Source organism: Telopea speciosissima, chromosome 5 (assembly GCF_018873765.1).
Source record: "Telopea speciosissima isolate NSW1024214 ecotype Mountain lineage chromosome 5, Tspe_v1, whole genome shotgun sequence".
NCBI lineage: Eukaryota > Viridiplantae > Streptophyta > Magnoliopsida > Proteales > Proteaceae > Telopea > Telopea speciosissima.
In genome coordinates this window covers 42,877,548-42,893,275 of record NC_057920.1, presented here as the reverse complement: position 1 = coordinate 42,893,275, position 15,728 = coordinate 42,877,548, and the positions used below count along the sequence as shown (strand labels likewise).

At 42.7% G+C, this 15,728-nt stretch overlaps 1 protein-coding gene across 1 annotated transcript; it reads left to right on the top strand.

The window, feature by feature from the left end:
* The first annotated feature begins 670 nt into the window (after nt 1–670).
* On the top strand, nt 671–1,423 carry LOC122662991. The gene has a single exon (XM_043858697.1). The coding sequence runs from the start codon at nt 671–673 to the stop codon at nt 1,421–1,423; it is 753 nt and encodes a 250-aa protein (XP_043714632.1).
* The last annotated feature ends 14,305 nt before the right edge of the window (nt 1,424–15,728 follow it).

Sequence of the window (15,728 nt, the reverse complement as noted above, 5' to 3'; positions counted from 1 at the left end):
CCTGCGGCAGCGGGCGACGTCCCACCACCAAGGATAGAGTCCATCCCTCGACAAGAGCCAAACCCTAGGAGGTCTCCCCTGGGGGTGAAAGATCGGAAAGACTCATGAGGCGTGCAAGTCCAACTCACCAGTAAGGGAATCCTTCGCATCATCCCAGGAGAACGGCGGATCTGCCAATCCGGTAGGGACATGGGGCGTCACTGACACACAGGTCGGTGGTACCTAGTCCGGACGGTTCGATTAGAAGGTCAGTATTCCAAGGGCGACTAGGAGGAAGTCACCACACCAAAGTCCCTCGCGTTTGCGTCAAGGTTCATCACGTCGTAACCACTCACCATCACGTCAAAACTCACGGCCGGAGAGAACATCAAGGAGGGGTCGAGAGCGAGTTCGCAACGAACATCCCACCAGGCGTGACGGACAATCACGAGAAGAGGAGCTAGACAAAAGGCTCCGAGATTTGGATGAGATGCTGGAAGGGCTGAAGAAGCAGACAAAGGGTGAAACACGTTCGATACCGAGACAACAACCATTCTCGGCAGAGATCATGGCAGCCACACTCCCCTCCCGGTTCAAGCTACCCACCTTTGAACTCTATAGTGGTACCACGGACCCTAATGATCATATCAACTACTTCAATGGGATGATGACCCTCTACGGGGGATCGGACATGGTCTCCTGCCGAGCATTCCCTACATCTCTCAAGGGTGGAGCCACTTCATGGTTTTTAAGGCTCCGACCTAGATCGATAAGTTCGTTCGTGAAACTCTACGAGCAATTTATCACCCACTTCCAGAGTAGCGTCAAGCAGAAGAAGACCACAGTCAATTTGTTGAACGTGATACAGAACCCTGGGGAGTCCCTCAAGGAATACATCACCAGGTTCACTAAGGAGTCCTTGGAGGTCCAAGACCTAGACAACCAGACCCAGCATGCAGCTTTGGCTGGGGGCATCAGGGACCTAGATTTGATCAAGGACCTGGCACGACATGAGACTAGGACGATGAAAGAGCTTCTTAAGCGGTGCAATGAGTTTGCCAACGTGGCTGAGGTACTACAAGCTCGGAAGAAGATGATCGAGGCCAAACCGCAGGATAATAAGAGATCGGCCCCGGAAGATCATCAAGAGGGCAAGAGATTGAGGACCGAGCGCCGACAGGAGAAAGGTGATTGCCAACCAGACAAGACTGAGCGCCGCCCAAAGAGGACTGATCGAGCTGGAAGCCCCGACTACACTCCCCTGAACACCACAAGGTCACAGATCCTCATGCATATCCAAGATCGTGGCTTGCTCAATTGGCCACGACCTATGCTTGTAGGACCCGAGAAGCGAAACCCACACAAGTACTATCTCTTCCACAAGGACACAGGACATAACACGAAATGTCATGCCCCCATCTCGATGAAAGATTTTTTACAATAAAGGTGGTGATTGGGACGACAAGTGTCATCCCAATACCTACCAGGATCACAGATATAGTGTCCCGAGCCATAGTCCACCCTATTATCAAGTCATAATAACAACAGGGAACGTACCCAATGGAATAAATCATTCTAATTACAGAGTTAGCGAGAGAAAAATTCATTTAAATCATGTGAATATAGAACATCGGTTCTCTAATAATAACACTTAGTACAGTTGCAATATTCTTAACCATTCATTTATCTTTATATATTTAAACATAAAGTTTATACATGTACAAAAATGAATACAGAAATAAATAAATAATTCACGCCACTAGGGCACCATTCTTGGGTGTGCATCGACATCCAAGTCCCATCCACCGGTTCCTTTTGATTCGCACCCATAGGTACTCATCAAGAGGTTACTTGCATATCAACTAAAGAGGGGTTACGCAATGGGATTAGCTCCACAAGCTAGTGAGATAGCAAAGGGGAATGCACATACACACAAACACGCAATTTCAAGCAATTCATGATGCATACTAATGTTAGATGCATTTTTCACCTAGCACACAAATTCTAAGTCAAGTGTATGCTACTGTGATAACTCGGGAGACACTGATGGTCACTTAACTTATCGCCCTAATGAAACCTCAGTTATCACGAGGGAGCCTATGCCGGTAGAAGCCATCAGACCACCCAGTGGCAGACCCTGATAGCCATCACTACCCTTGACCTGGCCTCTCTCCCCCACAGGCAACAAGTGCTCAGACTATCCAACACATAAATCCTTGTTGGTAAGGGTCGTAGCATAAGGGAGCAAGAGTCCTAGCCACAGATATACTATATGTAAGTCCTATCGTCCCGAGAGATATTCCGGGTGCATCAACGTCTCATTCCATCCAGTACCCGGGTACTAGCACGGCACGACGCATACAGATCAGAATGACAATTAACAATTTTCATAATTAAATTATGGGGTTCCTGTACCAGTACACCCAGTACCGTAATCCGATACAATAGTGAGAACATCATCACATCACATTCATAGCATTACACATTTGAGATAAATAATGCGATGCGCAAAATGCTTATATTTCATATAATAACATGATAATGATTGCTTAATATATATATTCAAACCCAAACAAGTCACCTAAACCCACTCATTGAACTCAGGTGTCACCCGATGTAATTGACATGAATCGCACCGGTGTACCAGCTATCCATCGAGTTGGTTAGCCTAAGAATACAAAAGCAAACATTAAAAGATGTATAGAGGGGTCCATGTTATGCCCACAAAGTTAAACTTAAGTTTCAACCAAGAAAACACAGATGGACTCATGGACGGAAGAAACAAGGTGAGTCCGTCCCTGACTCTGTTCAGGCCAAAAGGTCAAAACACGAGGGACGGATCCACGGACGGAACTTCGACTTGGATCTGTTCGAATTCTGAGACACACCCAAAAGTGAGCGGAACCACAGACAGAAGCGCTTTCTGAATCCGTCCCTGCATCTGTTCGATCCCTAAGACATTACCGAGAGCGAGCAGACCCGCGAACGGAGGCAACAGAGTAATCCGTTCCTTCATCCGTTTGAATCCAATCACTGGGATTACACTGGACGGACTGACGAATGGAACCACGACTGTGACTCCGTTCGTGCGTCCGTCTGAATTCTTTTCCGAGACTTCTTAGGGTCTTCCCTCCAGCTTGGAACCTGGAGTTCACATGGCACTCAGGGTCATGGAGGGGTGTCTTAGGTCTCCCTAGGGTCACTAGAACCTAGGCTTACCTCATGGATCCAAGATCACATAAGGGTTTAGCTCCATTGGGTCCAAGGGTAGGGTTTGATGGTTTAACACCAAGGGATCAACAACAGTGGCTGCAATGGTTGATAAGAGTCCACATTAGGGGTTGGTTTACACTATTAGAGCTCCATTTAAGGACTAAGCCTCACCTTGAGTCCCAAATGGAACCCTAGGTTAGCTCAAGCTCAAGGAATCTACTTCAAATCAAGAATGGGAATGGAAAAGAGGGATGTACCAAGAGTTATGTCATACCTTGGTGAGTGGAGCTCCAATCCCAGCCCTAGCCAGCCTTGAAGATCCACCTCCTCTTCCTCCTTCTCTTCCCTTCCTTCCTTCTCTTCTTCTCCTTCTTCCCTTTTTCTTCTTTTCTTCAAACCTTGGTCAAACAACAGGAGGGAAGGTAGGGTAGCCAACCTCTTTGGCATGCCTTCCATCTTCTTCCCTTCCCCTCTCATTCCTCTTCCTACTTTTTCTTCTTCTTCTTCCTTGTCTCTTCTCCTCCACGGTTTGGCTTGGAGGGAGAGAGATAGGAGAATATGAGACTTATGCCTTACCTTTTAAGGATAAAAGAGGCCTTAGGGCCTGTTTGCCTAAGTGTCTTTAAGACACAAGATAGTCCTTTCGGTTTAAATGGGCTTTAAGGCCTGTTTGGCCAAGTTCATAACCTATTAAGTCTATTTAGTTAGGACATGTTTGGGTCTACCCTAAGTCCTATAAGACATATTAGTTCTTAAGATTTGTTTGGTTCAAGCTAAAATAGAAAAACTCATTATTTATTTAAGTTAAGTCTTGTGGGCCTACTTTCATGGCCCAACTAACTAATTGAAGATGAGGGTGGGAGTTCATCTTGTCCGAAGATCTAGTTATGGTATCCGGATCACCGGGACGTCGGTCCCACACTAAAACATTTCAAAAGGGCAAGAAATAGTACAGACCGATCCACGAACGGAACCAATCAAGTGAGTTATGGGACCGACGTTGCTGCTGTCAAGGCCCAAACCTCGAGGAAAGTTATGGGGCTTTGATCCGTACTTCTAGGACTTCGAGGGGACACTTATAATAGTAATTTAAGTTTAAGGTCATAGGTGTTGACCATTGCCACCGTGGCATTACCCTTTGGTAAAGTCGAATTTGACCCGGGTTATTAGGATATATTTCGGGTGCGGGTGTAACAGCCCTAATATGGAATAAATCTAATAAATCAAAACCTGAAAACCCAAAAAAATCAAATAAACCCTAAAACCCAATAAACCCAATTAAATTTTGTAAACCATAAACCCTAAACCCAAAACCCAACACCCAACAAACCCACTTAACCCTGAAACCCAATAAACCCAATAAACCATAAATCCTAGTTTAATCCTAAAACCCAATAAACTCACTAAACCATAAACCCTGAAACTCAATAAACCCTCAAACCCAATAAATCCACTAAACCCACTAAACCATAAACCCTGAAACTCAATAAACGCTAAAACCCAATAAACCCACTAAACTATAAACCCTGAAACTCAATAAACCCCAAAACCCTATAAACCTAATAAACCACAATACCATAAAACTCAATAAACCATAAACCCTGAAATCCTAAACCATAAACCCTGAAATCTAATAAACCTAATAAACAATAAACCCTAATACTCTAAACCCAATAAACCCATTAAATCTTGAAAATCAATAAATCCAATAAACCATAAAATCAATAAATCCAATAAACTCCTAAAACCTAATAACCCTATTAAACCATAAACCCTGAAACTCAATAAACCCAATAAATCATAATACCATAAAATCCAATAAACCATAAACCCGAAAATTCAATAAACCCAATAATCCGAATAAACTATAAACCCTGAGACCCTACACCCAATAAACCCACTAAACCCTGAAACCCAATAAACCATAAATCCTATAATCTTTAAAATCCAATAAACCCAATAAACCCTAAACCCAATAAACCATTAACCCTAAATCCTAGAAAAACCTAAAAACCCAATAAATCACTAACCCTAAAACCCAATAAACCCTAAAATCCAATAAACCATTAACCCTATAACCCAGAATACCCTAAAAACTCAATAAACCACTAACCCTAAAACCCAATAAACCATTAACTCTGAAATCAATAAATCCATAAATACTAAAACACATTAAACCATAAACCAAATAAACCTAATGAACCCAATAGACCATAAACACTAAAACCCAATAAACCCTCAAACCCAATAAATCCAATAAATCCTAAAATCCTAAAACACATTAAACCATAAACCTTAAAACCCAATCAACCCTAAAACCCTGAGTAAAACATTAAACCATAAATCCAATAAAGCCAATAAACACAGAAACCTAATAAACCATAAAACACTAAACCCAATAAACCCTATAAACCCTAAACCCAATAAACCCTTAAACCCAATAAACCCTGTAACCCATAAACCCAATAAACCCTAAATCCCAATAAACATAAAACCCTGAAACCTAATAAACCTTAAAACCCCTTAAACTATAAACCCTGAAACCCAATAAAGTATAGATACTGAAACCCAATAAACCATAAACCATGAAACACATATTGACCCAATATACCTAATATACCATCTACTCTGAAACCGATAAACCCATAAACACTAAAACACATTAAACCATAAACCTTCAAATCCCTAAAACCCAATAAACCCTAAAACCCAGTAAACCATAAACCCTAAATCCCAATAAACCATAGATAGTGAGACCCAATAAATCCAATAAACCCTAAAACCTTAAAACACATTAAACCATAAACCCTGAAACCCAATAAACCCTAAAACACATTAAACCCTAAAACCCAATAAATATATTTTCACAACATTGGTACACAAGGCTATACATAATTTTCTCGTACAAAATAGCTTCTTAAATAATATCATTATTAATGATGTGAGGGTGATAGACTCGATTGTTGACGAGTCAATCGGATTATATGCAAATAAATTCGAATGTTGTAATTCAATTTTTTACTTTATTTGAATCAATCAAAGTAATTCATATTAATTTGGTCTAAACAACTGCATTGAAACCTAACAGATTATTATTATTGATCAATATTACAGGTCTGTTCATAAAACCCTGTAATTCTCAAAATGCAAACCCGAATCCAACGTCATTCCACTGTCAAATGGACAGCATTTCAATACATAAAAGACAATATTGCAAACCTGTACATAAGACAACCATACTCTTAAACGAATCCAAACATAATTACAAAAAATCCAACATCATGTACTGATATTAAATATACATCAACTTCCATATCAATAGATCATTTGATGAAACACCCAACCTAAACATCAAATTGTTCCAATTCAAATCCATCAAATACAATACAAGTTAGTGTTCCAGACACATTAAATTAAACAATATACAATATTTTGTGTTACCACCCCATTATAATGTCAATACATGAATCAACAAATATATCAACAACATCTCTCAATCTTCTCTACTACCTCTGCAACATGACTCAATTCTTGTTATTCAGCTCAACTGCACTGAAGGCATCAAACACTTCTTTTAATATTCTTGTTTGATTTTCCGAACCATTAATCGTTGCTTTAAAATATCCTTTCATAAACTCATTTGAAGTCGAAGGACCTTCAGACGTGCATGTCTCCGCACAATCAACTGAACTACACTTACGTTGGATAGAAGAAGCTTCATACTTGGAGGTTTCATCTTCTATCCAAGCGAACATTCCACACCCATTATCCACAACCTGTGGTTTAATCCAAATAATGTTAGAAAAAAAAAAAAACAAAATAACTTAAAACCAACTTTATTTGTTATAAAGGACATACAAATGCATAAGTTGGTATAGTACTCATACCGATTTTGATTTGGGGCAACACCCGACCTTTGCTTCTTTCAGTTTTTTAAGTTCTAACCTCACATTGTCCATTTTCACATTCACATAATTTAAATTGATCTAAACACAATAAGAATTGGCATCCTTGTGTACATTTGTAAAATTCTCTACCTCTATTTTTTCCTGACCTACAAACTTCAGTCTTACAACTCCTACCACATGATTCACAAGTACCAACGTAATTCATAGTATTAGTAGAAGCCATCTGGTGAATTGATTAAAACAAAAGATGAATTATTTCAAACAAAATCAATGAGATTCAATATTTAATTTTAATCAAAACAAGCTGTTCCAGATAGAAAAACCTCTTTACCTATTTTGTGCTTTCTTTAATATATTTCCAGAACACATACAAAATGGATGAAGGATCAAATTCCTTGCTGAGCATAAATTGATACATTACATATGCACAATGTCAAGTCTAGATAAAATTCATCACTCTATGTAAAGGAGACATATAACAACCATTATACTAAAAAATTAAATTTATCATTCTATATAAAGGAGATACAGAACAATTGGCATTATACTGAAAAATTAGCATTTATTCCATCAAAACAACTTCGTATCAGCAAATATACTATCTACGAAATGTCAGCATAGCTCAGGCCATATGGAGAAATTTTCGAAATACAACTTCTTAAGCATTACCAAACAAAAAATCTTAAGTAGAAGCATAATAGAAATAAGATGCATTGATTCCATAATTAGAATCTGTAAGCCATAATTAGAATTTGTAAGTCATAATTTTCCCATAAAACTTTCAGCTTCTCAATACCAATTATATTACACAACAAATAAATGCAGAAATCAAATCTGGGCTGGATTAAGCCTTAATGGGTGGAATTATCCATGGGAACTGATGATGTTTGCAGCTCTCGGTTGTTTGGGGGATTAGCTAATGGAATTTGAAAGAACTGTATAAGGGAGGTGCATTACCTCTTCATGATCACTCAGGGATGACAATGTTAAGCAAACTTCTATATGGTTCTGTCTATGTTAAAACATCTGATTGGGTCAACGTAGAGAGTCAGCAATTATGTACTATACTCAAAACATCAATTTCAACTAATAACATTGAGTTATGTGCAGATGAATACAGGGCAAATTTCAGTTTTTTTTGTTTACAATTGTTTCTTCATACTGATATACATATCTAAAAATGAATAATCTTGAGTTTGAGTTGTAGTAGGATTAGCAACTAAATCTGTATATGGCATTATAAAAGCGCCAATTGAACCAACAGTTCTGTTCCTAACTACTTCCCAAGTGAAATCGTTGCCAACAGTTTTGCTCCAACTGAACCTACAGTTCAATCTGCAGTTGGGCAGTTTTAACATTGGATCTCTTCTCTACTGCATGCCAGGGTTTCAACCTGTTTACCTTCATTACAACCCACATTTCCCTGGAGCTACAATTGGCATTTAATGGACAGTATTTTGTTCAAAAACCATACTTCCCAATCCCCATCTTTCCACAACCCATTATTGCCCCTGCATATTTCCCTACTCCACTTTCTTATGGATCAGAAGTTGTGCCCTCATACCTCTGGAATCCTTTAGTTGTAGTTGAGGATGAGACTAATGGCAATGGCTATGGTGGATTTCTACTAATACATGACTCCAAACATAATTTCTTTGGCCAGAGATAGCTCCATCTTTGAAACCTCTGACTGCTTCTAAGTATAGTAATCCATCAAAAGTGAATGACTCCTAACCATCACCTGATGTCCAATATATTTGTCTTACTGACAACACAACTTCTCTTATTTATTTTTGCAACTACTGATGTATTCCAATTTGTAGAACTTAGAGCATGTGTCTGATTCTCAGGCATCTCCAGTTCTGGCCATGGGTTACTTCCCCATTAACAAGCTTCCATGTTCAAATCAGGGAAAAGGTGGTTAGTGCATAGGAACAGAAATCCAGTACACAAAAAATGTGCACTCAGAGTTTGGGGGAATGCAAATCTAGGGTTTCGACAAAGGCAAAATCTTCAACATATGCTGATTAATCCCTAATCCTAGGTACTCTCACCTTTTATATGAAGATAAAAATTCATAAGTGGATCAACTCCTAAACATATCCAACTGTTCAACTTAAGATTTTTTTTTGGTAAATAATTATATTACCGAACCCTAAGAGGGGGCAAGGAAAGAACCAAAGAACCAATATACAAGAGGGGGAAGAAAAAAGGGGGGAGGAGAGAAAGATAAAATGAAACAAAGAAAAAAAAAGGGGGGGGGGGGCGATCCTCCAGCCTACGTAGAGGAGGAGGACAACAACAGGGCACTATCAAGACCCCAAAAAGTCAAAATATGTCTGTTCCTCGGGGTGTCCGAGATGGGCCTCTGACGGATACAGCTGAGCTTGGAGGATGCATCGAAGGAGATGGCTTTCCAAATCACATCAAAGGATCTAGATTTGGAAGTCCATCTCCTGAGATTTCTCTCCATCTAGATATGGTGAATAGCGACGATAAAGACTAGCTTCCCTATAATGTCACAAATGGAGTTCCCCGCAAAGCTTTTGAGGAGCCAAAGCCATTCCCGGTCAAAGCACCTGATCCTTCTGCTACACGGCCAAATGGAGGATAGGGCCTTTTTGCAAATGGTGGAAGTAAAGGGGCAGTCAAAGAAGAGGTGAGGGATATCTTCACGGCCAATCCAACAAAGGTTGCAAGAAGGGGGAACAGGGATGGTGCGGTGAATAAGGAAGGTTTGGGTAGGCAGGCAAAGTCTGAGGGCTCTCCAAACAATTAGGCTGTGACGGGGAATGTGACCTTTGAACCAGACTAGGTTGTGCCAGGGGACAGAGGGGCTAGGGTCTCTGGAGAAGTTCCAAGCTGAAGAGGATGAGAAAATACTAGAGGGGGAGGAAAGCCAGATGACCTTATCCGCACGGGGGGGAATTTTGCAACAACGGGGGAAGGGTTACCCAAATTTGAGAGATGATGTCTGGGTTAAGGGAGGGGTTGGGGGACCAAGAACCAGAGGAAATGAGGGAAGAGACCGGGGCGGCCTTGGGGAGGCCAGAGGAGTAGATGGCTCTAGGGCCAAGAAGATTATAGAGAATCCCTAAAGGGTGCCAAGGATCGAGCAATAGAGAGGTGGAGTTACCATCAGCGATGGAGGAGGAGATGCCTCGGAGGGCCAGCGGGCGGAGGGAGAGGATCTTGCGCCAAATCCAAGAGGAATTGGCATGGATAGGGACAGTCCAGATGGAGTCAGATTTGAGGAGGTGAGAGTAGACCCAGGACACTCAGATAGAATCCTGGCGGGAAGAGATTCTCCAGAGAAGCTTAAGGATACCCGCTGTGTTGGAGTCACTAATGTGGCGTATGCCAAGACCACCCTCAGATTTGGGGAGGCAGATAGACTTCCAGCTAACGAGGTGGAGAAATCTAGGAGTGTCACTGCCCTTCCAAAGGAAAGAGCAAAAGATGCGCTCAATTGCCTTGATGGTGGAATTAGGGATGTGGAAGATGTCGGTCCAGTAGATGTAGGTAGCTTGGAGGACCGAACGGATACATTCAAGTCTGCCAGCGTAAGAAAGAAGCTTGCCTTTCCAAAGCTAGAGATGCTTGCGAATGTTGTCAAGCATAGGAGTGCAATGATGGCTCGAGAGTTTGGCTGGAATAAGGGGAAGACCAAGGTAGATGACCAGAAGAGCGCCGATGGAGAAACCGGTTAAGAGGCGGAGGGATTCTTTAGAAGAGTTCGAGATACCAGAGAGAAAGATTTTAGATTTGAGGAGATTGACACTGAGGCCGGAGAGAGACTCAAAGAGGTGGAGTGAGCCCATAATTGTCGAGATGGAGGAATGAGACACCTTAGAGAAAATCATCAGATCATCAGCAAAGGCCAGATGGGAAAGATTAATGTGCTTACATTTAGGGAGAGGGGAAATGAGGTAGAGATCGATTTTGGTTTGGAGGCTTCTGGAGAGGACTTCCAGGGCAAGGGAGAAGAGGAAGGGGGAGAGGGGGCAGCCTTGGCGAATACCGACTTTAGAACTGAAAAAGCCAGCGGGAGAGCCATTAACAAGGACAGAGAAGGAGGGGGAGGAGATGCAGGCAGAAATCCAACGAATAAAGATAGGAGGGAAGCCCATGAGGGAGAGGACATCACAGATAAAGTCCCAACGGATGGAGTCGAAAGCTTTGTGGAGATCGATTTTTAAAAGAGCCACCGGGGAGTGAGATTTGCAATCAAAGCCTCTGACGATCTCAGAGCAGAGGATGATATTGTCTGCAATGCTCCGGCCGGAGATGAAGGCCGACTAGTTAGGACTAACAAGGGAGGGGATGACTACCTTAATCCGATTGGCAAGAATCTTGGCAATAAATTTATAGATGAGATTGCAAAGGGAGATGGGCCGAAAGTCAGACAGGGAAGTAGCCCCTTCCTTTTTGGGGATGAGGCAGATGAAGGTTTGGTTGATCTAAGCTAGCTGACCAGGCTTGAAAAAAAAGCAGCAGATGGCTTTGAAGACCTCTCCTTTAAAGGAGTCCCAGCAGCTGAGGAAGAAGCCCATACTAAAGCCATCAAGGCCCGGGCCTTGTTGGACTTATGGGAAAGGATAGCCTGGGAAATTTTGTCATCAGAAGGGATGGCAATGAGGGAGTTGGAGAGGGAGGGGGGGATAGACTTAACGATGAGAGCCAGGGGAATAGGGGAGGGGGGAGGGAGGGAGGGATTGAAGAGGGTGGAGAAAGAGGAGGCAGCTTCTTTGATGACGAAGGGAGAGGAGAGAGAAGTCCCATCAGAGGCGAGGAGGAGGGTGATGGAGTTCGAATTCTGCCTAGCTTTAAGGGAGCGGTGGAAGTAAGCAGAATTCGAGTCACCAAGTTCCAGCCATTTGGAACGAGATTTCTGACGAAGGAAGCTTTCCTCAGAGAGGGCGAGGGAGGATAGCTCTTCGGAGAGACGCTTCTCATCTGCGGCTAGAGCCAGATTAAGAGGGTCAGACTGAAGCTTGAATTGGATCAGAGAGAGATCAGAATGGTAGGAGGAGAGCCTGGAGGGGACATTTCCAAAGGTGGAGAGGTTCCACCTACGGAGGGCAGATTTGGTATTTCAAAGCTTGCGAGCTAGGGCGACCAGAGGGAGAGAGTGAGAAGAGACCAGAAGACACCAAGCTTTCTTGACAGTAGGAAGATAGAGGGGATGGGAAGTCCACATGTCAAAGAACTTGAAAGTTTTGGGGCCAAAAGAGGAGTAAGGCTTGAGGGATATGAGGCAGGGACAGTGGTCAGAAAGACCTTGGACAAGAAAGGATGCATGGGAGTGGGGAAGAGAAGAAAGCCAAACTTCATTTACTAGAAAGCGGTCAAGCTTGTAGGCAATGCGGTCAGGGCCGCCACGACGATTATGCCAAGTGAGGGGGGAACCTGACCACCTAAGATCCTCTAGGCCAAGATCCTCTATGCAGTCATTGAATGGGTCAACCGCCGAGAGATCAATGGGCCTACCACCTAGTTTTTCAAGTTGAGAGCAAACAACATTGAAGTTCCCTCCGATTCCCCAAGGGAGAGAGTCCAGACCGGGCTTAAGAAGGGAGAGGTCGGCCCAGAGGGGGAGATGGTCAATAGCCTGGTTGAAAGCATAGACCACACTGATAAAGAAGGGAGAGGGGGAATTGTGAAACGAAAGGTGAAGGTGAACAAATTGGGAAGAGGAGAGTAAGAGAGAGATGTGGAGTTTGGATGGGTCCCAAAGAATCCAAATCCGACCAGAGGGCGAGTGGGTGTAATTGAATAGGAAGGACCAGGAGGGGATGATGGAGGCAGCAATGCGGAAAACGTTTTCCTAGAGGACACGAGTTTCAAGGAGACCACAGAAAGAGGAACTGGAGGATTTGATGAAGGAACGGATCTCAAGATGCTTGGCCAAGGAGTTGAGGCCACGAACACTCCAAATAAAACCAGACAACATGGGAGACTAAAGAGAAGGAGGCTACTCAATCCTAGGAGGTGTGCTTTTTGACACCTGCGGGCATAGGCGACCACCGGACTGCAAACTAAGGGCCTACGAGAGGGGAGGGGTAACACCACCCCAGGAAGGAAGGGGTGGAATTTAGCGGATAAGGCGAGCTGGGTAGGAGAGGGGGGGGGGACATGGGTGGGGTCAGAAGGGGGTGGTGGTGGGTGGGATCAAGAGGAGAGATAAGGGGTTCCGAGGTGGAGCGGGAGAGGGTAAGGTTGGAGGGGAAGGGAGAGGGAAGAGGGTAGGGGTATGATTTTTGGTAGAGATGGGCTGGGGGTTGGAAGATGGGTAGGTTGTAAGAAAAAAAGGATGCGCCAATAAGAGGGGTGGTTAGAGGGATGGAAGGGTTCAGGTGGGCTAAGGTAGTGGGCTGATAGGAGTTAAAAGAGAAGGAAGCGGAGATGGGCCGTGAAGATGGACCAATAAGAGGGGGTGGGTGGGCTGAGGAGGTTAAAACCAAGGGATTGAAGGGGGGGGGGGGATGAATCACGTGTTGGAGACCACGTGGAGGGGGCGGTAGGTAGTAGAGGTGGCAAATTTGTAATTAAAGATGGAGCTAAGGGTGGGGACTTAAAAACCGACAAAGGGGGGGTGGGGTTTATACCTTTGCGCAGGGATCAAAGCTAAATCACGCGAATGGCAAATGCTCCGTTGCAGGGAGGAAGCAGTGACCAAATCAGAGACGCAGCAACCCATATCAGGAAGGGGAGGAGCATCGATGGGCATGCCAGACTCCGGCATATCTCCAAAACGTGAAAGAGGAGGCGGCGACAGCAACTTTTCAAGGCTGGCAGGTTGCAGGGCTTCAATGTCGCCAGGATTTTCAGGTTGACCAGAAGTATGCTCCAGAGGGAAGGTCGCTGTTTCGCTTTCCTTCGCAGGGGCCAGACTAGCAGGAGCATCAGCAGCACAGACGGTTGGCAGAACATCAGGGGTAGTAGAAACATCAGCTTTCAAGGGATCTCCCGAAATGGGAGGCACGCGGCGGCGAGAGGGGCGATTGTTCAACTTAAGATTTATAAATCATAAAATGAGAAAGTGAGAGAAAAAAACAGAGATCTAACGCTCTAAACCCTACTTATATGAAGAATCATTTCAATAGAGGAAGAAAGATCGCCAGGAGTTGGATTCAAAACATATTAAAATGATAATATTATCCTTCAATACGAAGGGATATCACCACGTGCTCATTAAAGGTTTTTCTCATAAATTTGTGGCAATAAATCATAAACATCTGCTAAGATGTTTATGAATTTTAACATCTAAATAATTGTCAGAAATCATATCAAACACATGCAAAAATAAAAATACATCACATTAATAGAAATAAAATTCACATCACAGAGAGACTATGGTTCAATGTGTATCATTTTGGGTGTTCTCCATTCAGACGACGTACGCCCGGGGAAGCCAACCCAGTTGTTGTTCATTATATACTTAAAATGGGCCTATCTGGATTATTTAAGTTTGATCATATAAAACCATGTGGGCAATTGTTTTTCTAGTGCAAAGGGCAGAAATTGTAACGGTGGATGTCATAGTGGTGGTGGTGGCCATGGTGGAGGTGGTGTTTTATTTTGGTGGTAGTTGAAACAGCTCTGGAGATGGTGTTTTAGCTCGGCCCATCAAATTAACCATGTGCTCATTAAAGAGCACCTCCCCACTTCCCCTATTTCTTCCTTCTATTTCTGGAACAGAGAAACTTCAAATTGGAACTTCTCAACATCTTTTTTTGTTCCTGTTCATTCTCAGGAACAAACAAATAAACCAGTGTAAACAAATTTCTATTCTTTTTGCTTTCAAGAACAAAAACATAAAAACAGAAATTGAGAAACAGAAATATTATCATGCAGATCCAAAGAGGCCCATTCTCCTCATTCATGCAGTAACATTACAAACCTAATAGGCTTCACGTTCAGGGCACGTAGTAGAATATAATAAAAACCTGTCCCTAAGAAGGAATTTTTATCCGCTGCTGTAACTGCAGCGCTGCTATGCGCATCGTATAACAGCAGCGGATAAAGGTCCCTAAGAAGGAAAGCGTATAACAAAAGAGGAAAAACAGTTTTCCATGACTGAACATACCGAGGAAAATCCAATACATAGACAGCAATATGGTTGAGATGACTGCAAATTGATGTGCAGGTATTACTCTTATCAAACCAACACTATGATTTAAAATTTTCATAAAAAGAATTAGGAAAGGGAAATTATTTAAAATGGAAATGAGCAGATTCGCATCCAGTTGTGAACTCTCAGAGTGAAACTGAACTTAAACCCATTCATACTAGTTATGGGCATAAATGCCTCTTGAATCCCATCCAACTGGTGAAAGGGTTGATAGCAACTGAACATGAGGAATTAAAAAAGAACCATAAAGGCCCATAAAAGTCTACAAGAGAGGAGGGGGGAGGGGGGAACTGTTTTATGCCAAAGACTATGAATCACAGAAAGTTAAACATTCATATATACATATACTTCCCTTAACTTGTATTATTTCTGCACACTTTACTTAGAAACAGACAGCCCAAATAGAACACACCACATAATGCCGAATAAAGAATGTTCTATAAAGATAACTACATGATGCCAACCAAGTGTAAAAACTAGAAAGCAATCGATGG

What these genes read in the sequence shown, in the direction of transcription:
- LOC122662991 (XM_043858697.1), top strand. Translation starts at nt 671, where the DNA reads ATGGTCTCCTGCCGAGCATTCCCTACATCTCTCAAGGGTGGAGCCACT.